Source organism: Mastigoproctus giganteus, chromosome 9 (genome assembly GCF_048544385.1).
Source record: "Mastigoproctus giganteus isolate SK-2022 chromosome 9, ASM4854438v1, whole genome shotgun sequence".
Taxonomy (NCBI): Eukaryota; Metazoa; Arthropoda; class Arachnida; order Uropygi; family Thelyphonidae; genus Mastigoproctus; species Mastigoproctus giganteus.
In genome coordinates, this window is record NC_143583.1 from 205,542,522 (window position 1) to 205,569,998 (window position 27,477).

The 27,477-nt window shown below is 38.8% G+C and overlaps 1 protein-coding gene across 2 annotated transcripts in view; it reads left to right on the top strand.

The window, feature by feature from the left end:
* Positions 1-3,304: 3,304 nt before the first annotated feature.
* Positions 3,305-27,477, top strand: part of LOC150081066 (putative peptidase C1-like protein F26E4.3) — a 130,170-nt gene continuing 105,997 nt past the window's right edge. For both annotated transcript variants that reach the window (XM_090381871.1, XM_090381872.1), the window contains exon 1: positions 3,305-3,859. In XM_090381871.1, the coding sequence (XP_090237997.1) occupies positions 3,589-3,859 (271 nt within the window). In that variant the 5' untranslated portion in view covers positions 3,305-3,588. The remainder of the gene's footprint in view (positions 3,860-27,477) is intronic.

Below are 27,477 nucleotides of genomic sequence, written 5' to 3' on the forward strand. Positions count from 1 at the left end.
TATACCTGCCAAGCGGTGGGTTCATCCACTAGCAAGAGGAGTGATAGCGTCGCGTTGCCCAGGACTAGGTATCCATAAATTCTGACCTTTAAGGTGTATATTAATATAATGAACTTACTTATTAATCCTGCAAAATCAGCCCAAATTGTCTTTTATTTGAAGCACCAACCCACTGAAGTCCAAGCTTCTCTAGATGGCATTCTCCTTCCAGTGGTAAATATACATATGGACTTGGGAGTCGTCTTCGATTGCAATCTGACATGCAAGCCCCACATTGACAAGCTCATAACAAAATTCTGCAAAAGGCGGTGAATTACCAAACAGCACCTACTCCAGGTTAAGGATCTGGATGTGACTCGGCGGTACGTATACACTTCTATATACTCCGTCGTGTTGTACGCCTCAGAAATATGGGCATCTTCAGCCCCCACGAATATCAAGCGTGTGTACACCTCCTTCGTTGAATACTGGCTCCTTCGTTGGATCATACATAAACATCATCGTCCACCCCAGCAAAGCACAACTGCGATGGCAACCGCACTGAAGTTTTCCCGACTGCCAAACCTAATAATGGAAAGACACCTTACCCTAACTGCCAAAATGACCACTGGAATAATCTCAGAGACAAACATATGGGAACTGTGCAGCTGGAGAATTCCTCAACCCGGACTGAGAGCAGCTCCAACACTTATAGCCAAACATAGATTAGCCCTTAGCGACCTTTTTCTCCCCAGGCAGATGCTCACTACAACCCAAGCAGTCGACGGCGACCTCCACCAATTTGCCAAGGATCGCAAATACCGGAGAGAGAGATCCTTGATGACCTAAACTTAACCAGGCAAATTGCACAGTAATATGGCAGTATAATAAATTTAAAAAGGATGTCTGTATAATGTTGTATATAATGTCAAAAATCATGTATAATATCTTTATGAATATTTTCTGAATAATTTAACTGAAACTTATTATATTGTTGGCCCTGGGGGATGAACCCGAATTTCGATGTGGGCCCCGTCCTCAAGGCCTTTGTCCATCAGCCAATGTGAAGCCCGTGGCATTCCTGCTGTGAAGGATATATTGTATACATCATTTTGTACACAATAAAGATTATATTTATTACTTTTAATATTAGTATTAGTAATAACAAACGGTGTGAGGAAGCAAGTTTATACAGCATCACACACAAAAGAAAAAACTCTTCTCATATCGCCTGTCCATCCTCTCTAATAATAGTTTGTCTAGTTCTTCCTCTAAACTACCCACTTCTACAGCATCAGATGGAAGTTTGTTTCAACAAACTAATACTTTTTGGCTGAAAGAAAATTTCCACACATCTACCCTGTAACCATCCTTCCTCAATTTAAATTGATGTCCCCTCATGTGTGTAGTCTGAGTAAAAGGAAGAATTCCCTCAGCATTGAACGTACTCAGTCCATTCAAAGCCTTAAACACCTGTTACTTTGCCTTGTAGGTGTCTAGTCTCTAGACATTGCAATTTTCAGAACTGGAACCTTTCCTGGTAACAGTATCCTTTTGTTTTCCTCACTAATCTCGTTACGCTTCTGTGTAACCGTTAAAACAAACCACTTTCTTCCAAAACTGAGGCGTCCAGACCTGTATACAGTACTCAAGATGTAGTCTAATACAACGAATTATCAGATCCTTATCCTTGCTAGCTAAATTCCTGTATATCATTGAAGAAATCTGTCTCTTGGGCTATTGTTTTGCGGAGTTATTGTGAAAAGAGTTATTATTTTTCGGGTTATTTTTCCCAGGTGGTAGATGACTCTCATCGACCGGTGCAATACCACCACTTTGCTTATTGGTAGATGACTCTCATCGACCGGTGCAATACCACCACTTTGCTTATTGGAGGCTTGAAGTGGTGAAACCCATGTTTAGTCTCTAGAGCAAAGTTTCCGGCATCCCTTCCCCCCCATACTTCTCTTTCAACCCTTTAACCCAAGCACGGTACTAAGTACTATAGGTTCTAATACCTCTCGTGTTTGGGGTTCACATAATAAAAAAAAAAAAAAAAAAAAAAAAACATTATTTTGTAATAGAATTATAGACAGCGAGAAACTTAATTTTTCGAAGCATGTAGGCCTACGCTGCTATCCAGTACCATCACTGGTTTATGCAGTGAAACGAATGAAACGATGGCTTCAGATTCTCCTGCTGTTATGGCGCCCTTCCGTTTTATAACTTTTAGAAGTTATTTTTATTTTATTTTTTCATTGTTTGATACCCTGACATATTTTTCATCTTGGTGTTCACTTAGCCGAAAAGCCAGCTAAGCAGGCCTAGAAATATTCCTCTATTTTGTAAATAACTCTTTCATTGTATCGTATTTATATACTTCAGTAGAACCTGTGCAAACAGAATGAAATAGCCATAAATGTGTAAAATCCCTCGCGGGCCAATCTTCATTTCACTGTGACTACCATCATGGGTAGCAAAGTTGGTATAATCACCGTCTTCCTCGCACCGGTCGGAAAAGACTTGAGTTCGAATCCCCTCAATGACACCAAGAATTTTTGTGGACATTTTTCACAACGTGGCTGAGTTAGTCGGTCTCCACTGGTTTTTATTCCGGAAATTCAAGTTTCGTTCAGGAAACAGCAAATCGACCACAAAATACACGCAATTTACAGAGTTCAGCCTACAGTTGAGCCTACAACCCTACTGTCAACAACCAACCAAGAAGCCAATACCGTGAGTATAACATCATACAAAAACAATTTCGGTGAAGCAACAATTTTTTTTTTTTCCTTGTTCTTGTTGTTATTGTTATATATTTTAAGAGAGAAATCGTTATATTTAAAATTTGGAAATCCTAAGAATTTCAAATTATTGTTCATTAAACACATTTAGTGTCATTTGACAAACAGGCCAAAGCTGATGCGATGAAGCTTAGTTGATGTAAGTTATCGGATACTTCTGGGAAAGCTAAGAACCGTTTATGTAATCATGAATCAGAAGTACAAAGGAGAAATAGTACATTATGTAACGTAAGCACAATTTTAAAGAAACGATTTCTCTATTTCTGTTTAATACTTCCTACTATCTTACATAACATTTTAGCATTTAAGGGTCTTAGAATGGTAAGTGTGACCTCGTCACATAAACTTCCATTCAACACATGCGTAGGAAGTGTGCTAGTGCGTGGCGGAAGTGTGAAATGATTAAGCGCTATTGATAAATGAGGAAGCACTTCCGGAAAAAAAAATGTATTACCATGGTTTCACAGTGTTGCCGCTAGTGGCGCTACGTTAGCTTCTTTTATTGTGCAGACGACGTTTTCTGAACGTACGCTTCAGAAGTCTTTCAGGTAAAGTATGCTCAGGTAGTAAACACATTTGTGTGGGGAAGATTGTGTGGGTCTGGGTTTTCTCTTTGTTTATATTTGTGAATGGTACTAGATAATCAGCCACGAAAGGTAGAGGTTTTTACGAAGAACAAAATGATAAACAGCGTAAAATAATATTGAAACTTTAAAGAAAAAAAGCATTGATTTGATTCAGCATAGGTGACATCGTAAACATTATTTATGTAATATAGAGCAGTTCTGTTAATATAGCAAACAACATGAGCCTTCATATATTTACGACTTTAGTATGTTGGTTCACGTTTTCAGTTATAGTTTCGGCCCAATACTGGGATCTGCGAGGTGATTATTGTAAAACAAGGAGACCAGTGGCATGCTGTCCAAAAAGAGATGACTCGTGTACCGTCCCAATATTGGGCACAATGTGCTATTGCGATATGTTTTGTAATAGGACAAATGGGGCTGACTGTTGTCCAGATTTCTGGGAATACTGCGTGGGAATTCCGAGACCAGAACCGATCATAAAACCACGTAAGTTTTTCTGTTTTAATTCTTTCATTGAGTGAGTAATATTTTTTAATGTTGAAACAAGATATTTAACTATTTTTCATTAATTGGTTGAAAAGTTGGAGAGAAACTCAAATTATTATTTTAATGATACTGCAGCTTTTCGCCCATATCCGTTTCGTTTATTTGTCTATAGAATTTTGTGTTTACGGGCCGATTTTCATGTTCTTGCGGCTGAACATGAAACCTGCGAAGTAACTGACGGGTTAAACCAGGGCCATAGCTGCATATCAGAGGAGGCTACAAGAAGTGTAAGGTGGAGGCCTTTAAAAAGTCAAATATTACATTTTCTTAAACATTATTTATCACAAATGTGTAATTATGATTACTGCCAATGTAATAATAAAATTTTATTAAAAACAAACAACTGGCAAATGATATATTGTATGGTATAATAAATTTATTAGATATACTTATCGTATGTTGTCAGTTTCTCTGATTACTGACTTTTTTAGAATGTAGGTTTTTTTATTTAATTTATACATTCCTTTGCAACTGCACGTAACGTTAAATTGGCCATTTGATGGTGACACATTAACAGTCTTTGTCGACGATTTATTCTTTAATAAGAAGAAACCTTTAAGATCGGCTAACTACAGCATTGAAAAGGATTTTAGAAATTCTTCCTTCAGCGACTGCAATCGAACTCAGACCCCTCCAAGCAAGTAGTGTGTGTGTGTTAAGCGCTAAGGCTATGAGGCGGCAGTATATTGTGTAGTCAAATAAAATAATGTGTTATTAGGTGTTTCTGTATTTTGTCTTACTTCCCCCCAAAAATAAGTGGGTGTCTGTGTTCCTCTTGTTTATAACTATTGTGTAGGTTAAGTTGTTATTCAGGGCCGGATTAAGGCTGATCGAGCGATTCCCCAGAACAGAGCGGCAAAATTTAGGGGACACAAAATTCTCCGAAAATTCACTGATTTGCTGTAAATTTCAAGTCGGAGAGGGCGCACTAAAAAATTTCGCACAGGGCGCTGATAGACCGGGGGCAGCTTCTGTGGTTATTAATTTCAATAAATGAAAAATAAATTTATTGAAGCTTAATTCATGGCAGCATATTTATATATAAAATTCTGTGTTTTACTTAAAGTGTGAAGGAATATGAGTTTATTTCTTTTATTCTAAGAAATTTTGGAAACTGCGTTATCCCTAATAAAGGAAGGAATTAAGTAGTAGACCTCCGCAGGTTCTGCTGAGTAAAAGATTTAGCTAGCATGCTTGACCAGCGCTATAACTAAGTAGCTTTTTTTTTTTTAAAGTGCCTGCGATAACTGCTGAAGATAAATCAAGGAAAAAAAAAAAGGGGAAAGAAAGAAAAGTTATCGTTTTTATTTTAATTTTTTTTTTTTCAAAACTAGTTAACAATAAAATGTATAACATCTAATTTGTTAGTAAAAATATAAATAATTTCATTTTAAAAATCACATAAATGCACTGCACATATTAGAAAAGCTTACACAATACTAAGCATTAGCCTATACTTTTATCCATTCGGCGGACTCGTAAAAAATTATAATATAGCAGAAGCCCACTTTATGATCCGTTTTAACTTAAAAAAAAAAAAAAACAGGTTTAAAATTTGTTTACTTTGTCATGCTGTTCTTTATTTTAATATTATCATAGCAAAACCTAGGTTTTGCTATGCTAATATTAAACTATATCACTGTATAGTTATAACTATATATATATATAGTTTTATGTGAGTATGTTCGCAAATTGCAAGGTGAGATTTATAAAAGGGCGACCCCAGGAAAAGATTTTCCAACCAGGCATCTTAGAGGGGATCTGACTGAGGTTTATAAGAATCAGGGACCATAAATTCAAATTACAGGGGAAGAGATTTGGGCCAGATCGTACGAAGTTTTCTTTTAGCCAGCGAGCTCTTGATTACTGGGACAAGTTGCTTCCGCAGTTAGTTGAGGGGGACATTCAAAGGGCAACTCGATAGTTATCAATGTGAGGAGGAAAGCGTATAATTTTTATTTTATCTACTTTTTCTTTTTTGGTCGGTGCAGAAAAAGCCTGTGGCTTCCTTGCACTCTATTGCTGATGCTGATACTAATTAATTCTTCTACGAAAGGTGTCTAAATAAGCCATCTATATAGAGTGAAATATATTATTATTTAATTACCTTCACTAATTTTAATATTTTTAAAGAATATTGTAAGATGATATAAATTATTATTTATATAGACTGATGAAGATTTTGTTGTGGTGTGTACATACCTCTGCTTGACAGTAATAAAATAATATAACAATTAAAAAAAATCATGTAAAATTAATTACGAAAAATAAAAGCTCTTCGTATACAGTTTTAATTTTATTTTTTCTCCGAATAGAAAATAAATTAATCTTTGAGATTACACAAAACATTTTAAAATGTTTTGTGCAATTTTAAATGTTTTCACTGTTACCAGCCTACGGTTGGTAACTGAAAATAAAAATAAAATAAAATGCATCACTCTTTGTATCTGAGTGCTTTTCGGTTTAGCCATAACAGTGAAGTTTTAAACTGCTCTGGTCAAGCACATTGAAGAGGAAATTTTATTAGTAACAGTATATCAAGCTGCATCTGCGTGGATATTCATTTTTCTAGAGGAAGTGAATATCCATGTAGTGCGTTACAATGTGTTAATTGTAAAACGAATTGATCCGTAGACTTATATAAACACATCCAGGTATTCATATTGGTTTTTGACAATAAATTTATACAATCTGAACTTCCTACGTGAAGATTTTGAACGATTATTAAGTATACGTAGTAGTTATCTTAGCACCATTTCATTTATTTATTTTTGCCTTCCGGAAAATTACCGACTGTTTTCAACCCCGATCATTAGCACTTATAGATCCTGTTCTTAATTAACCATAATTAGGTAGGAATGCGTAATACAAAAAAAATAAATAAATAAAATAATAATAATAATAAATAAATAAATAAATAAATACTAATAAATAAGGAAATACATTAGAAAGGGACAGTAGTCTTGCTGCGTGATATAAGTGCAGTAACGCGACAAACCCTCAAGCGCAAAGGATGATTATGGATAATATTTCAAAGGTTCTAACCTATAATTACCGTAGCATCTGAGAAGTCAACGTTAATGGCTGAATGATGTTATTGGGGGCCCTTGGTGGTAGCATTCTCCACCCCCCGCTTCACTACATTTGTGGAAGATATCGGAAGGACGTATTTACGCTTCTGTTTTGTTCAAGAATCAGGCTTCGTAGCTTTTTTTTTTTTTTTTTTTATCGCTTTTGATACCTTGGTGCAATGTTGCAAAAATTAACTCTCTTTGATAAAAAAACAGAAAAGTCTTATTTCTTCAATGCTTCGCATTTGTAGTAATTTTTTTTACTTATCTTAATTTGCTGACATTTGTAACCTGTTAGTACAGTAAGGATCTATTCAAAAGAGCAAGAGTCGTGAGAAAAATAAAACAAGCGTAGAGAAAGTGAGAATAAGAAAAAGGTGCACGTGTTCTTGTGTGTGTAATTGTTCATGAAGCGAGCTGTAACACTATAAGGTCAAAGTGAGCGACAGCAGTTTTATAAGATTGTAATTTTACTAGTAATAAAGTTTTCTCTTCTCACCTTAAAAGACCTAACAAAGTCCCTCAGGTTTGGTCCTGACTAATATCTTTATCTTTGCATTATTCTGTAAGATTATAAGCAGCAATTTTAAAGCGAAAGTTCTTAATGGGAGGAATGTGTATCTTTCTACTTGCAATAATTATTAACGAAACAAACCATTGCCATCAGCAAGGAGAGAGAGAGAGAGAGAGAGAGAGAGAGAGAGACACTAGTATACTGAGGGCACTGGGGCTGCTGACACCGAAAATAACGTAAAGTCATTTCCTTAATGTTTTCTGAGATATATATTTTTTTATTAATTATATACTGGAGTACTAGTCAATGGTGAATAATATTACAAGATAAAAACGAGTACGCAGTATTATAGCTAACAGCAAAGCTGTTAGCTATAAAACTACGTGCATTATCCCTTGGAAGATCCCATTTCTTGTAAAAGAAATACAGAAGAACCTCATAAATACTCCCGGACATAGCACATTCCAGGTGTTTGAAAATTCTGATTTTTGGAGGTTATGCATAAAGCCTAAGTATTCAAGGATAATTCGTTTATTTTTATTAGATAATGCATCAGTTCTGATCCCTACAATCTCCACTCACCGATAATCTCCATCATTAAGCCAAAATGTTAACCCGTACTGCCGTTGGTTCATTACTTACCAAAGAAATAAAGGTCAGATTCGAATGCTACCTTCGGTATGGATATTGCAATTGTTCAATATTTTTTATTTCTTTTAATGTGATGTATAAATAGTGTGTTATGATTTCAGCAATCCAATGGCCTTAAAAACAAAATGCATACTATTGTACTTTTAAATACTATACTGTGAACTAGTACTGAACGTTTTGAAAAATGAATGATTTTATACGTTTCAAATGAAGAGTCTGGGAATACCCCACGGATAACAGCCGCAATTCGCCTAGGCATTGACTCCACTAGATATCTGAAGACATTCGTAGGACGTCTGACTTTTCACCAGTATACACAGACGGCTCGAAGTCGGAATCATATGTTGCATCTGCTGCTATCTTTCCAGACATTACTACATCCCAGCAGATTTCCCTGAATGCATCATATACACTGCAGAGCCGCATGCCATAGATTGGCCTTGGACCTCAGGACCTCTCGATACCAACGGTTTATTTTATATTCCAATTCAGTCTTTATTAACGTTGAGATACAATTCTCTTCCAGTTCTGTCTTGGGTTCAGCAGAAGACTTAATTCCCTCCTGAACATAGTTTTGATATCTGCTTTTGCTGGATTCCTAGCCACATTGGAATTAGGGTAAATGATTTGGCTGATACCGCAGCGAAATCAGAAATTCCTAGTAATCATCATGGCCTGTCAGTCCCCTATACAGGCAAATAATACGCAACAAGATTCACTCGCAGTGGCAGAATTTATGGAATGGACAGACTTCAAATAAATTAGGATCACATAAAGCCTGTAATTAAACCATGGCAGTCTAGTCTGCGCAGGAATTGTAAAGAGGAAGTTGTTCTTGCTCGGTTCCCCACAGAACACAGTCATTTGACACATTCCTTTTTTTTGCTGGGAGCTGGTGAAACTCCTATGTGCAGGTCCTCTGACCCCGTTTTATCTATTAAACATGTTTTAATTGTACAGCTTTTAACGATATACATTTTAACCTCTGAGTGGGCCTTATACACTCAGTCAGATATTACGTATTGACTTTTATACACGTATATAAAATACCGTATATTTTTCTTTTATGCATATATCGCATTTTACTCTTATATAGCTATTTGACTGTGAGGACCCCTGCAGCTCTTTTAAAGGTTACCAGAATTTATTTTTAACATGCTATAACGTCTTGGCGCATAATTGCCTTTGTTGCTAATGCGCCAAAAATATCGAAAACTTAACCTAACCATGTGATCTGGACTATAGCGTGATTCAGAAGTCCGCATCACGTTCTATCACCGCTGTAATGTCCTATGTTTCCGCCCTCTACACCACGTTAAGCGTTGACGTGCATTGCTTGGGAGGCAGCTTCGGCTTACGTTTTTTTTTTTTTTTTTTTCCTTCGTCTTCTTCTTCCTGATGGTTATTGTTTCCTACACTTATCCCTGTTGTTTCAGGTATTTTTCCACTTAGCTTATTTAAGGCGCGTTTTCGATTTCCTTTTAACACTCGTTTCAGTTGTCAACGTGTTCTGGGCGGTTATTAATATGATCTACCTGGCTTGAGACGAATAGTCACGTTACCTTCTATCTTCCATGGGCATCAATGTTTCGAGCAGTTGACCTGACAACCTGCTATCACACCTGTTATGAAGGGATTTTGTTTGGTCCTTTTCTCGTCTCCTCTTATTGATTTATTTAAAGGGCAGTAGCGTAATAAACGGCTCGTAAGGTTACAGAATCCTCCTTCCTAAGCCATTTGACATGTCTAACAATTATTTATTTATTTGTATCAAGTTTAACTGGTAGTTTCTGTATTAGCGGGCTACACGCCCTTAGACCGTGAAGAGGAGACCTTTGCTGTGGTATATGTGTGTGGAAACCTAATTTTAGAAAGAATATAAAGCTGTTGGAAAAGGTGTAATAAAAAACAACACAATCAGTTGAGGGCAGGAAAGGATATTCTTACCAAGAAAGATTAAAGTTCTGTAAATTGCAATTTCTTGAAACTAGACGTCTGCGTGGTGGCTAATTAAATTTTGATGGCATCTTTATTCTTTCTAATATGAGGAAATAAATACAAAACAATTGGATACAAATACAAATGGATATAAATTTAAATTCAAAATGGATGATTGTAGAATAAATGCGCAAAAGTTTGTATTCAGACAAGGAGTAGTTGATTGTTGGAATAAACTTCGACTTAGTGTTGTGAAAGTGGGCGGCTCGAATAAATTTAAAAACTTATAAAATATAAGCTTTGCTTTCTTGGCAATGTAGTTTTGTTCCATTAATGAAATACAACGTTATATATCTATAGTTAACATTAATGAAAGTTAATATAAATTAACTTTCATTAATGTTAACTGTAGATATAAAAGCCAAAATGGAAAGAAATCAGGATATATGAAATAAATGAATAATGGTTAGTGATCGGCATCTTTTTTTTTGTATCTATATACGAACTAAATCTGCAATATGCAGAGAACTAAACGAATTTAAACATATACCGGCAGTATGTTCCATCTTTCTTTCGAATTGTTTATCTTTAAAGGGATTAAATGTTTTCCCAGGGGGGGATGTACTCGGACGAACGCTTACAAAACGGTATATAATAATTTATTCAAATCGCTTAATTGAATGAAACTACAATTTCCCACTATGCGTAACCCTTCTAAGTAGCACTATCGTTCTGATCACTATCCTACCACAACAACGTGTGGGAAAAACCCTAATTCGAATTTACACAGAGCGCCAGGTATATTTATTGGCTGTTTTACATACCATGGCCGAGATAGTCGGTATTGGACTAGGGTTACACGGTTCTTTTCTTCTCCTAAAATCTTAACTTTTCATTCAGAAAACAAACAGGAAATTTGACGCGAACAGAGCATAGAATACACTCAATTTATAGATATAATATATACTAAAGTCTCATATCCTTGGTCGCTCAACACAAAACAAAAACAGTACTGTACTATGTCTGTAGGAGCTTCTGTTCAAGCAGGGTGATGACGATCGAACACCAGACCGGTCTGATTCCAACAAGAATATCCAACAACAGGGCCCATCGAACGCAACACCGCCCAGACGAGACTTCGGATCACTATAAGACCAGCAGATACTGTTCAGAGAGAAATCTAATCCTGGTACAACCCTCTATAGAGGTAAATATCCGATTCTTCCTACAGAACATCAGGAGTGTAAAAAAACAAACTAGGTTGTCTACTCGATTTACTTTCCTGCGATGAGTACAATTTTGTAATTCTGATCGAAACCTGGCTCAGAGATGAGATGGAAATTGCTATTTTCACCTCGAATCTTGATTATCACACGCTGGCTGCAAACAGAATAGGGAGACGAGGTGGCTGTCTAGCAATCTGTCAAAACTCACTCCCTCTAATCAAGACATGCACTTATCCGGGAGGAGATGTAGAAGCAGTTCTGAGAATCTACCGAATTGCGGGTTTGTCGATCTCTGTATGTGCGCTTATTTCCCTCAACTGGTTTCTGAGGATTGTGTCCTAGTTCTGACAGCAGGGCTGTCATCCACAATTAATCATTGTCAAAAGCTCATCATCCTCGTTGACTTTAACCTTCCACTGCCAGCCACAAAGAATCCTAGATACACTGTCATTGAACATGTCTGAAATGGGCATTAGTCTTATTGATGTGCCTCCCTCACATGGTGATGCCACCCTACAGCGCATTTTCTCAAACTGTTCCGTAAAAGAAACCCGGACCATAGCCGATAACTTCCTCCCGTCCGATCACGATCCGATCGCTGCTATAATATCACTGCAGGCACCGAAGGAGGAACGTCCCTCAGTACAAGCTACAAACACCGTCAGGAGAGTGTACAATCCGAAATACATCAACATTGGAAAAGTTACTACCCTTTTCCAACTTTGCCCTTGGAACACACTAGCTGAGTTTAACATCCATCAGTCTACCTACTGGCTCTTGAGATGGATGGAATTCATTGCAAGGTCCGCTAGGTCCAAAACGTGCATCATTAGTCCCCACTCGAAGCCGTGGTGGAATGACCTACTGACTAAGGCCTTCAAGGAAAAACAGGCAGCCCATGCCTTCTACAAGAAGTCGCCTTCAGAAGATTCATATGCCAAATTTTCCAAAGCAAGGATGGATTTCAGAATAGCAAACAATCAGCTACTATTGACAATTTCATGAACGGCCGGCTGTCCAGAGGTAAACGTGTGTCGTCCACATGTCCAACTTGTACCCACATATCTTTTGATGTCCAGGAATGGTGTGAGTATGTGCTGCGTTTTAAGAGAAATCACAGCGTGTCTGAAGTACATCCATGAAATGAAGCGCTCAACATTTCTTCAACTACCAGTAAAATCGAAATTTCCAAGAACAGGTAATAAAAATAATAAACTCACTACCTGACAAGTCCACCATAGATACTGATGCAATACCGCTTTTTAGTCTTAAAATTGCTTCTTATTTCATCAGCAGAGAGCTCAACAACAAAGTACTCAAACAGGCACAGGTGTCTGCAAGCTGATTGACGTATAGAGTGATGGAAATTCCAAAAAAGCCTCATGCGAAAACTCCTGCGGACTTCAGGCCAATATCAATCGCCTCTCCGTCCTGAAATGCCTCGAGAAGTGCATTTATAACGATGTTGCACTCGCAATCTTTGCGCATAGGCTCGAGCATACCCATTATGCCATACCAAACAGATCTACTATTACCTGTTTACAGTCTTTATCGCAGAAAATAATTCATGCTTGGAATGACAATGAAGATCTTCACGTCATATTTCTGGATATGAAATCTGCATTCGACTCAGTACAAATCACACCCTTCTTGCCTTACTTAATAGATTCTACGGGATATCCGGCAATATACCCTCACTCCTCAAAAGTCTGCTATCTAGGAGAATGCTCCACTTTACTTGTAATAAGAGTACAGTCTGTAAAAGCGCATATGTAACCATCCCACAAGGTGATTCCCACTCTGCCTTGCTATTCGCTGCAATATTCGTGCCACTTATGGATCAAGTTCCAGCGTTCTTATCATATGCTGATGATATTGTGTGTTACTTGCGATGCCAACACCAGGTTGGTGACCCCAAACAAGACAAGCCGCCTCAGAAACTGTAAAAACTACTGTACCTTATTACATTCTGTCAGTATGCCAAATTTTTTGGCCTGTCAGTTAATCCAGAGGAGTCAAACTATCTAATTTTTCTCCAAGACGGATACGTCTGCTGATACCTTACTTCCGGAATTAGCAGAAAAGGTTCTGGCTCCCGCTGGAAGTGTAAAATTCCTAGGAGTAATCCTTGATGCAAACCTCACATATAAACAACAAATCCAAGCTCAGCTTGGATTTGTTGTTTATATGGATTTGTTATTTGTTGTTTATTTGCTCCAAAGCCTTGCAAGCCTTCTGGGCAATGAAAATAGATCTGTGCAGAACTCACAACAAACAAATAATCAGGAAATACCTCGAAACTTACTTCTCTAACCTGCTCTTCTATGCTGTACAAATTTGGTCTGCCGCACCTCCCACCAGCCTCAAGAAACTATGGGGGTCTAGAATTCTGGGTGCTGAAATGGGCTAACTTGTGGTCTCACCAGAACTACACGACATCCAAATCTGCACTATGCTCCAACCTGCCATACACGCCCACAGTCCACAGAGTCCATGTGAGGAAAATAAAGGCATTCCTCCAGCTGTGTTCATCGAAGCATCATTACTTGAACATCTGAAACACGATTGGTTGCCGTTTTCCAGGAAGACACCTTAGCAGTACACCCTCTCTGTGTTCGAGGCTCCAGAGGTTACAAAGTTTCAAGAGACACTTCCCAAATGTGACTTTGGATACTCTCAACTCGCTCAACATAGACATTAACCTATGGTGTATTGACAAAAAATATCGAGATGACATCTTGGGCTATCTTACTGTATGTAAAGGAAAGGTTGCAAGTGCCGGTCCAATTATGTTGATGTCATTTTATGCTATGTTAACACAGTCTTGTGTGTTTTAATTACGATTATTTTTATATTCTCATATTTTGTTTCCAATGGTCATTTGGTCATTTTGTAGCTGAACTTTGTATTTCTGTGCTTGGTCACATGTATAGTTAGCGTTTTTGTAAGATTTCTCTGGTTATATGTGCATGGAATCACAAATGTGTACCATTTAACTTATTTAAAGAATATTATGTTTTGGCGAATGAGCAACCCGAACACCTAATAGGAAATAGCTTGTAACTCTACCTCAGATCTGTTTACTATAACTCCATCTGAAAAGGTCTTTATAAGAACTATGCAAACGGGAGTTCAGTCATTTCCAAACAAGTCATGAATTCACAGTACCGCTGCAGACGACGCAAACTGTTTTAGTGGATCACTACAATTTCTGAAGTTAAAATGGAAATCTATTATAGTTACATATTTGAGTAGGCTATGCAAAAGCTAAAGACTCATTGATGAGCTATATTATTATTACTTAAAGAGCATGCTTTAAGTAATACCAAGCAATTAACTCTGTCACGTCTCTTTTGGCATAAGACGCAACATAATAATACTATTGGCAGCAAGAGGGTCAGTTCAACTACACTCCGTAGCAAATGCATTCATGCTGGGGGTATAAACTTTACAAGGTCTCATCAGTATCGTATCTAGAATCTTATTACCTCCGGCAAATTTATTTTAGTGAAAGATAACAGTAATAAGAAACATGTAACTTTAACAAATTTTATCCTATAATAATTCGGTTTTAACTTGCAAGCCAAAGAATGTGAATTGGTCTTATAAAAAATTAGCGCAAAATAATAATAATTTCTATTGGGTTTTTGAATGTCTGGTTTCCAAACCAGTGACGAATGTTCCTCAAAGAAAAATGGCGCAGTGACAAACGATACGGTAAACCAGTGGTTCCCAATCTTTTGTGACTCAAGTCACGCTTGAATTAAAAGACACGTTCACGGTACACCTAAATAACGATTGCCATGAACTCAATGGCGATTTTCCTAATCTCGCGGCACACTTGAAAAGGGTCGCGGCAACCCAATGGGCGGGAGGAGATCGGTTGGGAAGCGCTACGATAAACGACACCACATCATTACTTTACGTTTGGTTTCTGAATTGTAGATTCGATGCTTAAATGCTATTGCCCAAATATGGCAGCTGTTGATGTTCACCTCCTCCCACTTTGCGAAAAAATGAGCTTCGTCCGTTCCAAACACGTTAACAACCACTTAATAAATGTCACTTTATTCCGATAATGGAAACCCTGACACACACGGCAAGCTAGAAAGATATATTATGTAGGTATCCAATATACCTAAAACACAAGTTTTCATATCCAATAAAATAATGCATAGATTTCATAACTAGTACCACTACTTTCAAACAAATGTGAATGAAAGTAGTTCAATAACAGGACAACTCGTGCAAAGGCAACGTTTATGCTACTGTGAGCATTAAGAGATTTACATTAACAAAACAGTTAAAATCCAACTGGCTGTAAAGCGAATATGTTATTGATGAACATTTGGAAAGATCTCATGATGCAGAATATTGACCGGAAAGAGAGTTCGTGATGATTTGCAGTTCTTGTGGGTCATCTTTCCAGGGACAGGTTCTAAAAATCGGGACATTCTGGGGACGGGTAGCCATTTCCGAGGACCCAAATACTTCTGGTAAGCCTAATATAGAGTGAAGAGAAGTAATTCATGTAAGAACGTGAAAATTTTATAAAAGCGATTTGAACAAGGTTAGGTGGTTAGGTGAAAGGGCACGATTTAAAGGCGCAGAATGATGACCAATGAAAATGATCAAAAAAAAAAAAAAATGTATAAGATTAAATACCCTGGATATACTATATGGATACAAACTGGGCTAGATTGGAGTGTTACTGCTCGTACACAGAATTAAATGTCGGTAATTCGTGATCAGATCACGAAGAGGGCGATTGAATCCCTGGTTTCTGAACTTGAAGGGCGGACAAAGCCAGGATTATCTTCGACAAGCGGCTTTCTTTTAAACTGTAGGAACCATTGAAAAGCCTTCAAAAGCATCTTCGCCAAAAACTGTTTTTAACATTTCCTGGGTTTCTTTTACAGCTTTCCATAATTTGAAATAAAATTTCAAATTATTTTTCAGCGAATTTGATGCAAATTCTCTGCCCAGTAAAAATCACCTATTTTAAGACGAAACCTAAAACATCTCTTCGATGCCTGCTAATTCAGATTAACTGCAGATCAATTGGTGATTTGTGCATTATTGTCTATATGAGTTACCGAACATGTTGAAACAGGTTCCCACTCTCAGCCGCCGCAGTTTCAATATAGAGTCAGTCCTCAAACAATTTTGATCTTATTTAGTACATCTTAGGGGCAATTAATAAAATACGGATTACTTGCGATAATATATTAATTATGTAGGGTACAGGATGCAATTAATTTTGAAGGTGAACAGGATGCCAGTGGGAGTGAGCAAATAGAACACAGAAGCGATAAGATAAACATTAAGAACCACAGTTCAGGAACAGGTCAGCTGTGTGAAGGAATGAATGGAAAGCATAGGTTAAAATTAAATAAAATCATAAAAAGAAATTTTTCACAGGTATTTAGAATGAAATATGCATGCGCATGTGTATATACGTTCGAAGCTCTTTATAGCGACCCTCTTTTTAACGTTCCAGCATGTGATAATTACCTGTGTGGTTGTTCCTGGCCAATTTCCCATAAACCCAATGGTATTTTACGTCATTATACGAACTTGAAAGACGAACGAATCTATAACGGCCCAAAAATTTCCACCGCTCTATTTTGCTTATTACAATATTCGCATTTCAAAATGAAACAACGATAATTTATTAAAGCTAATAACGAGCCTTTCATAAATTAGCGGTCAGAATTAAGATCTTACATGCTGTAGATAATGGCGTTCGTTCGTAAGACCGACATCGCTAAACAGTTCGGTATTCCTAGAATGGCAGTTCACCATTGCGAAAGATGAAAAAGAGATTAAAGGTTTAAGCGAAATCTGCTGCACAGAGTAGGATCAGAGCACGAAAGGCTCAGTATCCAGATCTTGGAGTTGCTATAATGATGATGTGTACAAAAAACTTTTCGGTGGACGGAAATCTTTTAAAAACTAAGGCTCGATCGTTTGCGCAAGTCTTCCGATGGATGTGTCCAGAAATTACGAATGCCTTCAAAAAATAGTATGCGGCGAAAGCGCAGTCGTCGACGCTGAAGAACTACAATAAAATGGAAGGAGAATCATTTAAGAAATGTTTTGTTGGCATACGAACGGTACGACATCTTCAATGCTAACGAAATTGGACTTTATTTAAGTTGCTACCGGATGAAATTCTTACATTTAAAGGAATGAAATGCTTACATTTAAAGGACAAAAGAGCGGATTACCATTCTCCAATCGGCAATCATGTTTATCACAGAGAAGCTTTCTCTCTTAATCATTGGGAAGGCCCAGAAGCCCCGATGCTTTAAAGGTTTGAAGGCATTGCTGAGTGATCAAGTGGTAGGGTACAGACGTGCAGGCGCTTGACTGATGGCAGTGGTTCAAGCCAAGTGACCATTAAATACTGTAATGTTTCTTGGATTCTCTTTATTCTGTGAACTCCTCTGACCTTTGGTCGTTCGGAAGTATAAACAGAAAATGTATTTATTTATACTGAGTGATCACTGAATTATGATTACCTACCTACTACCGTGTTGGGCCACCGTTCGCACGGATAACGGCCGTTTATTCACTTAGGAATTGACTCCATTAGATGTCTGAAGACGTCCGTAGGGATCTGCAACCAATGCTGCCTGCAAGTCTTTTTCGACAATGTCGGAATAGATGACGGTTGCGTGTCCATACACCTCACTTCCCTTTCCAAAGCATCCCACAGGTTTTCAGTTGGTTTTAGGTCAGACGAATTTGGAGGTCAATCAAAATGGGTGTTATCTTCACTGTGTTCCTCGAACCACTTGTACATAGTGCAGGCCCTATGGCACGGTGTATTACCGTCTTCGAAGGTCCCGTTTCTGTCCGGGAAAATTCAACATGGCAGGACACACATGGTTTCCTGAGAGCTGCGTGTATACCTCACCAGTGGGAAGCGCAACGCGCTGCACTCTTCGCTTACCACGAATATCCACTTTGCATAATCCTTTACAGTTCTGCCGATTGCAGGTGGTCTGACCCGTTGGACACCATTCTTTCTACATGTTGACCACAGTGGGCCGTGAGCTACCAATATGTGGTGCAGTTTCCAATAAGGAAGAACCTGACCCATCATGCCCTTTCAAAACTTCGTGACTTTATTATGTCCCATAACTGCTACTTTATCATTATGACTTGCATGTCCAGATGCAAATTACCACTGCTCTAGCGTACGAAGCTGTTCTGTTTTTTATACTGCGAGCTGTGCGGCACAGGCCATTAACGAAGAGGTGGTGGTCATAATTCAGTGATCACTGAGTATATCACTTATGCGTATTTTTTCACTTTCGATATTTTTCAGGTCAAATATAGGCGATGTCAGCGAAAAGCACTGTGAGAGATTCCACCAAGTGGTACAGTCTATAGAAGTCAAGGTGGATTGTAGCTGTGTGTGTGACTATCTGGTTCTGGGTTCGGGATGATCACATTGTCCGCAAACGCTATTTTTTCTAATTGTTTTTTGATTAATCAGAAAAGGAATTTATATTTTTTAATTTGTGATTCTTTAGCTTGTTTACTTGAAGACAAGAACTTAATTCTCTACTGAAGTCAAACATTATTAAAAAAATCTGGCATACTCTGAGCGGCCAAAAAATTAGAAATCTCTATTCAGTATCTAGTAGGAATGACATTTTTATGATTTACAGCCGGTACACATCGTGGCATGGGTTTCACTAGGTATCTTAGGGAGTCTAGTTCCAGATTTGACTATCCTTCCATCAGGATATTTGTCAGCTGCTGTATTGTGGTCGATAAAGAACTGTCACTTCCAATATATCCCAGATGTTCGCAATTGGATTCCAAATCTGTAGAATTAGGCGGCCAGGTTAGATGTTGGAAATCCTGGGAATGTTCCTCGGCCCATTCTGATACAATTTTTATACGGTAGATAGTTACGTTGTCATCTTGAAAGAATCCACCCAATCCGGAAAAAAATGAAGCATTGCAGAGTGAAGTTGGCCCGATACGAGAGAAAGGTATTCACTGGAGGCCACACGACGTCATCTTCTGATGGCATGACCCGATACAGCCCGTAACAGCAGAACATATCCTATACCATGATACCACTTCCAGCCTCTTGAGTGGTGAACAGGAGACAGCCTGGATGCATGACTTCATAATTCGTTCCGGTTAATTTTTCAATTATTTTATAGGAGGCAGTGGCTTTTTTTCAAATTTCAGACTACCAAATTCCAGATTCTTCAAATTTCGCTGCATAGTTCGATTATAAATGGGCTATATATTCAGTGATCACTGAATTGTAAACACCCCATTCCTAATGGACTATGGCGTATAGCTCACAGACAGGTGGCTGTGATTGCTTAATTTGGGGCTGGTTAGAACTAGAATCCCTGCTGCGTATCGACCAACGTTTCAATGGTGAGTTCTACAGGCATGCACCCTGCCACGTTGTATTTATCCCGGACAGAAACGGGATCTACTAAGGCGATAATGCGCCATGTCATCTGGTCAGCATTGTTCATGAGTGGTTATCGCAAATTCGCCTTAACTCTATCCAGTTAAACACCTGTGGGATGTATTGGAACGGAAGTGGAGCGTTATGGATATGCAAGCTTTATCTATTTCGACTATGGAAAGCCTTGCAGGCAGCATGACTGCAAATCCCTGCGGACGTTTTCAGACACCACTGAAGTCAGTCCCGGTGGCGTCGCTGGGGGACATTGTGTATCGTTTCTTGCAAAGCTTTGAAGAGAGTATAATAATAATTTATTTATCCCTATTTTATGTTACACTTTTTTGGGAGATAACAGCAAAAAGGGAGGGAGAACACACAAGCCAATGGCTTTTTAGGGGGTGTTCCCTTAAAAAACCGAATAATATACAAATATACCATTGAAAAATATACAGTTCTGAAATTGTACAGGTAATGTTCAACAGAAAAGACATAAATAAATTGGAGTTTTTTGTACATTTCTTTACAGAATACTTCGAAAAGCATCATTGTGAACATTTTAATATCATTGTGAACATTTTTACAATTAAATGAGGAGAGAAAAGAAAAATGATGAGATGTCTGCACATAAATTTACAAACTATTTGCCAACTGCTTCCTTTAACATTTGTACATTATTTCCATATTGGTGTTTTTGAAATCCAGGCGTTGAGTGGAAGGAAATTTGAATCAGACATCCCTGGTGATGTGTTCAATTAGTAGTTTCTTGAATTGATTTAGTGAAGTGACATTTTTGATTTTTGCAGGAAGTTCGTTCCAGGTTTTAGCACCTCTGTAATTTATACTTTTCTGACCTATGGCTTTTCTGAAAAGCGGAACCTTCAGGTCGGCTTCATTTCTTAGATTGTACGATATTTCTTCTTCTTCTGTGGCTATGAAAAAGGATCTGAAGAGAGAGGGAAACTCTGATGTCTTCAATGTATTATAAACAAAGATCGCCTCGGCTTTTTGAATTGATTCAAGTTTTTGATTCAAGTTTCTTGAATTGATTTAGTGAAGTGACATTTTTGATTTTTGCAGGAAGTTCGTTCCAGGTTTTAGCACCTCTGTAATTTATACTTTTCTGACCTATGGCTTTTCTGAAAAGCGGAACCTTCAGGTCGGCTTCATTTCTTAGATTGTACGATATTTCTTCTTCTTCTGTGGCTATGAAAAAGGATCTGAAGAGAGAGGGAAACTCTGATGTCTTCAATGTATTATAAACAAAGATCGCCTCGGCTTTTTGAATTGATTCAAGTTTTTGATTCAAGTTTCTTGAATTGATTTAGTGAAGTGACATTTTTGATTTTTGCAGGAAGTTCGTTCCAGGTTTTAGCACCTCTGTAATTTATACTTTTCTGACCTATGGCTTTTCTGAAAAGCGGAACCTTCAGGTCGGCTTCATTTCTTAGATTGTACGATATTTCTTCTTCTTCTGTGGCTATGAAAAAGGATCTGAAGAGAGAGGGAAACTCTGATGTCTTCAATGTATTATAAACAAAGATCGCCTCGGCTTTCTGTAGCAGTTGGTAGATGCTGAGGAGTCATACTTCCTTGTATCTCGAACTAACCGATGCGTTCCAGGGAAGGCCCAAAATTGAACGAACGCATCGATTGAGAATGGAGTCGATTCTCGCAAGGTTTTCTTGGCTGGTGGTACTCCATGAGATGATTCCACAGGTGAGGTGCGGCTGAATTAAAGAAAGGAATACTAGTCTGAGAAGGGAAGGAGACACACAGCAGGCCCTGGCGAGTATTCCCGCTAGTGACGATGTTTTCTTTCGTAGCGTTATCATTTGTTTTGCCCAACTTAGCTTATCATCTAACCAGATTCCGAGAAACTTGGTTTCATTCACCCTTTCAAGTTGTTTTTCTTTGTATGTTACGTCTAAATCAATATTTAGTGGTTTGTTTTTCGTTCTAAACACCATGTATTTTGATTTTTCTGGATTGAGAATAAGCTGATTCTTTTGAAGCCAACTATGCATCACAGAGAGCAAGGCAGAGATTTTGAGTTGAAGCTGATTAGGGTCTTTATGTATGATCAGGATGGAAATATCATCGGCATACCCTACTAGGTGAGAAGATGGAAGAAGAGAGAGAGAAATTCATTGATGTAAAGAGCAAAAAGATAGGTCCAAGAAGTGAGCCTTGAGGTACTCCGCTGGAGAAATAACAGATGTCGGAGTATGATTGATTTGTTCTTACGACAAACGGACGATCGGTAAGGTAGTCTTCAAGGAGAAGGTTAATTTTCCCTCTCAAGCCAAGATTATTGAGTTTGTTAAGTAGAATATTATGGTTTATGCAATCAAAAGCTTTAGATAAGTCAAGAAACAGTGCTATAGCATAGTGATCCTTTTCAAGACTATCAATGATCCTTGAGCAAAGGTCAACAATTGCAAGATCAGTGGATCTTTTAGAGCGATAAGCATACTGTTGTTGATGGATGAGCTGGTTTTCTTCAAGAAAACCCATGAGTGTGCTATGAAGAACTTTTTCGAATAATTTTGCAAAATTCGAAAAAATTGTGATAATTGTGATTACAGAAGGTGTCACGGTTTTCGTTCCTTTCTTCTCTTTGTTTGGAAACTGACAGATAGCGTTGCTGCTCATACCTCCAAGTGATCCGGGACGGGCAGGTAGGGGATAACCCCTTACCTGGCTAAAGTGAGCAAGTGAGTGTAGAAGGGCGAGGATCTAGTTCAAATCTGTTTAATCTTGGGAGAGGGTGTATTTTCCTCTCCTGGGTAGTTTAAAGAGCATTTCTTTGCTTTTGTTTAGAAATTTTGTTTCAAAATTCCAAGTGAGCATTTCTATGTCCTTTGGCAGTTAGAAAAATCTTTGCATTTTTGCATAGAAATTTTAAGTAAATTTCATGCCTTTTTGGCATCAAATTTATATTTTTCAAAAGTTTAAACTGAGAATTTCTTTTGTTTCAGTCTTTTAGTCGTATATATCGATTGTTTTATAGTTTACATTACTAATATGTCCATTATGTCTAATGAATGTAGAACTGTGGTTTTGAGTGGGTTCTCTGACCGGTTCTCTTCCTGATTTAGAGCAGATAGAGGAGCATGATAGAGAAAGATAATGTGTCAGCCAGCCTTTGCTGATAGTGTTAGTGAGGTTTCAAAAGAGGAATTGATTGATATTACTAATACAGTTCTCGAGACTTGTGAACTGATGGTTTCAAAAGGTGAGGAAGGAGATGGAGTGAGTATATCTACTCCAAACACCAGTGTAAAGAAGAGAAAGAAAAAGAAAGTCAGTAGGATACAGAATACACGGTAAGGAGAAGCTTCAACACAACGCAAGTTCCAAAATAGATAAAAGGAAAAGTAAAGAAAGTGATAAGATGAGAACGGCAGTAAAGAGAGCAAGAAATTATGATAGTATGGGAGAAACAACTTTGGAAATGGTGGGTGTTGAAAACCTTAGAACTGTAAAGAATAAACAGAGAGATTTATTAGTGACAAATGGGCCTGGAGTACTGGGGTCCATAGTTTAACGAATAGATATTTATTGTATACCCAGTATAAAATGAAATATAAGTACAATTTCAGTTCAGTAGCTTTCGGAACTCGTGTCCCTTTATCAACTGACAAATTTGAATACATTACAAGCAAAGTGTGGCACGTTACTCATTCGTCATTGTTGTAGCACGGACGTGTGCTGCCTTGCGCCAGTGATCATCCATCAATAAAACGGTTGTCTCCAGGATTGGATGTATACGCATGCCTTTCTGGCGATTTAATGCCTTAGGGTTGTTTATTATGTTTAGTGACTCTAGCCATAGGCGGTGGCGAAAGTGTCGCGCGTGGTCCACTATCTCAAAGTCGCGCTTGGGGTCAAGATCGTGGTTGGTAGCCCAAAAATGTTCTGCAAGCGCGGACTGGTCAGTTTCGGCAAGCCGGATTGCTCTGTCGTGTTCCGTGAGGCGATCCTGGAGACGTCTCGATGTCTCACCTACGTAGCAACTGTTACAGGCCCTACAGGTGATACGGTACACTACATTGCTGCGTAAGACAGGTGTGACAGGGGTCTTCACACTGGAGACAAGTGAACGTAGGTTCCTACCTGGTAATTGCACACATTTGATGTTGTAACTTCTCAGGATCTTCGAGATACGTCCTGACACTCCTGGATAGTACGGAATGTAGGCGGATGATATGCCGACTTGCTTCGGAGGTCTTGGGTTGGAAGTAAGTTCTTGTGCCTGTAACAAGCATCTGTTTAGTACATGGGATGGATAACCGCATCTGGTTAGGTCCGCCTTCACACGGGAGATCTCGTTACGTCTAATTGTGTCGGTGCTGGAATGGCTCCAGGCCCTGGAGAACAGGGTGCGGGCAGTGCTATTGAGATGGCTTGGAGCGTGGCCGGACCCGTAGTTGGTGAATTGACCGCACCACATGGGTTTGCGGTATACTGAGGTCTCTAGATGTGGGCCTACGCGATGCACTAGCACGTCCAGAAACGGGAGCGAACCGTCCACCTCTGATTCTACGGTAAACTTGATGAAATTGGATAGAGAGTTGAGGTATTCTAGTAGTACCGTTTCAGAACCACGTGGTATTATGGTAAAAATATCGTCGACGTATCTACACCACGTTGTAATAGGTGTAGGTGGGTTCTGGTGTATCTGCTTCTCCAGATCTTCCATGGCGATGTTAGCTACTACGGAACTGACAGGGGCACCCATAGCAGTGTCCACTGATGACATCTGTACCGCCCTCAACCTATGCCTCTCTAGCAGCATCTTCACCTTTGAAGACTCACTCTACAAACAAGTACATGGCACTGCTATGGGTGCCCCTGTCAGTTCCGTAGTAGCTAACATCGCCATGGAAGATCTGGAGAAGCAGATACACCAGAACCCACCTACACCTATTACAACGTGGTGTAGATACGTCGACGATATTTTTACCATAATACCACGTGGTTCTGAAACGGTACTACTAGAATACCTCAACTCTCTATCCAATTTCATCAAGTTTACCGTAGAATCAGAGGTGGACGGTTCGCTCCCGTTTCTGGACGTGCTAGTGCATCGCGTAGGCCCACATCTAGAGACCTCAGTATACCGCAAACCCATGTGGTGCGGTCAATTCACCAACTACGGGTCCGGCCACGCTCCAAGCCATCTCAATAGCACTGCCCGCACCCTGTTCTCCAGGGCCTGGAGCCATTCCAGCACCGACACAATTAGACGTAACGAGATCTCCCGTGTGAAGGCGGACCTAACCAGATGCGGTTATCCATCCCATGTACTAAACAGATGCTTGTTACAGGCACAAGAACTTACTTCCAACCCAAGACCTCCGAAGCAAGTCGGCATATCATCCGCCTACATTCCGTACTATCCAGGAGTGTCAGGACGTATCTCGAAGATCCTGAGAAGTTACAACATCAAATGTGTGCAATTACCAGGTAGGAACCTACGTTCACTTGTCTCCAGTGTGAAGACCCCTGTCACACCTGTCTTACGCAGCAATGTAGTGTACCGTATCACCTGTAGGGCCTGTAACAGTTGCTACGTAGGTGAGACATCGAGACGTCTCCAGGATCGCCTCACGGAACACGACAGAGCAATCCGGCTTGCCGAAACTGACCAGTCCGCGCTTGCAGAACATTTTTGGGCTACCAACCACGATCTTGACCCCAAGCGCGACTTTGAGATAGTGGACCACGCGCGACACTTTCGCCACCGCCTATGGCTAGAGTCACTAAACATAATAAACAACCCTAAGGCATTAAATCGCCAGAAAGGCATGCGTATACATCCAATCCTGGAGACAACCGTTTTATTGATGGATGATCACTGGCGCAAGGCAGCACACGTCCGTGCTACAACAATGACGAATGAGTAACGTGCCACACTTTGCTTGTAATGTATTCAAATTTGTCAGTTGATAAAGGGACACGAGTTCCGAAAGCTACTGAACTGAAATTGTACTTATATTTCATTTTATACTGGGTATACAATAAATATCTATTCGTTAGAGAGATTTATTGTTTGATGAGAAAAATTCCATTTCTTTAGGGGTTTGTTCTTCGATCTGAATTTGCAAATAGAAAACCAGACTTTGGTTTCCAAGAGTCGAAGGAATGAAAGAAAGAGTGAAAAGAAAACTTATGATGAAAAAGTTATTGAAATAGGAACACAAAAAGAAACAAAGTCAAAAGTAATTATTACTACATCTAACAATGAAACACATCTCAGTAGTGAAGATATAAAGGATGATTTGTTAAAAATTGTAAGACCAGCACTGTCGAACTTGAAAGTGAAAGGGATAAAAACAGTTAGAAACAAGAAAGTTATAATGGAAGTGCATCGAGATTCTGATGTGTAGAATCAATTAAGAAATGTCCTAAGTTAAAGCAGCTTGGAATGAAAATTGAAAAACCAAGGAAATTGAAGCCGAAGATCCTGGTGTATGATGTACATTAAGGTGTTACTAAGGGAGAATTTAAGGAACAACTGTGGCTCAAGAACTTAAAAATTTATGACTGGGAGAAGACTGAAGTTGATATATGTGTTAATGTGGTAGCAATAAATAAGTCTAAGGTTAATAATCAGTTTAATTGGATTATTGAGGTTCCTCCTCATGTACGGGATATTATTATGAGAAATAATCGAATTTATATTGGATGGTCTTCTTATCGAGTCAGGGATGTCGTCACTGTCACACAATGCTTTAAATGCATAGCCTTCGGGCACATTGCAAAGTATTGTAGGGGTAATGTGCACTGTGGCCACTGTTCGGTGGCTGGTCATTCTTATAGGAGTTGTCCTATTAGAGCAGAGGGGCCAAGATGTATTAATTGCCACAAAAAAGGTTTGCCTTCTGAGCTTATTGCGGTGGATAAAAAGTTTGCGTGCTCAAGATCTTAACAAACAGAGAACAGACTATGGGTAGTCATAGTCAGGTTTCTAATTTAAAGATAATGCAGTTGAATGCACAGAGAGCAAAAGCAGTTCCACCTCAGGTGGTAAAATTTGCACAAGAAAAATTTTGTGATATAATTTTAATCCAAGAATCATATTCGTTTCAAGGCAAAGTAAGGGGTTATCCAAGATTATACCGAGTTCTACAATGTGGTGAGGAGCCCTATGTGGCTATTGTAATAAGAAATGAAAGAATGGTTGTAGCAATGATAAATGAGTTGTCATTTCAGTATGACATATTTTATGAAATAATCAGTCAAATAGGCCTGGTATACCTGGTGACGTGACCTTTATTGTAAATTCAACGATTTTATAGAACCATATATCGAATATAAGGCCTCCGTAGCCAAGTGGTCAGGAGCGGGAGTGCAGTAGCACACGCTCTTTGAGTAGACCGGGGTTCAAGCCCCTGACTGCTGAATACGGTCGATCTGCCAACCCGCACTGGACCAGCGTGGCAGATTATGGTCCATTTCCCTCAGCATGAATTGTTGAGGAGGCTTCCATCCTGCAGTGGGTTGATAATGGCTGCACTTTACTTTACTTTTTATATCGAATATTGGGAAAAGGTTGTTAGAGTCTTGGGTTCTAGACCAATTATTGTGGCAATGGATTCAAATGTAGGTTCAACTCTCTGGGGCGGAGAGGGATCTGATAATAGGGGGTGTACTTCTTGAAGATTTCCTTTCTGCCTCTGATTGGGAATAGCAAATGACCC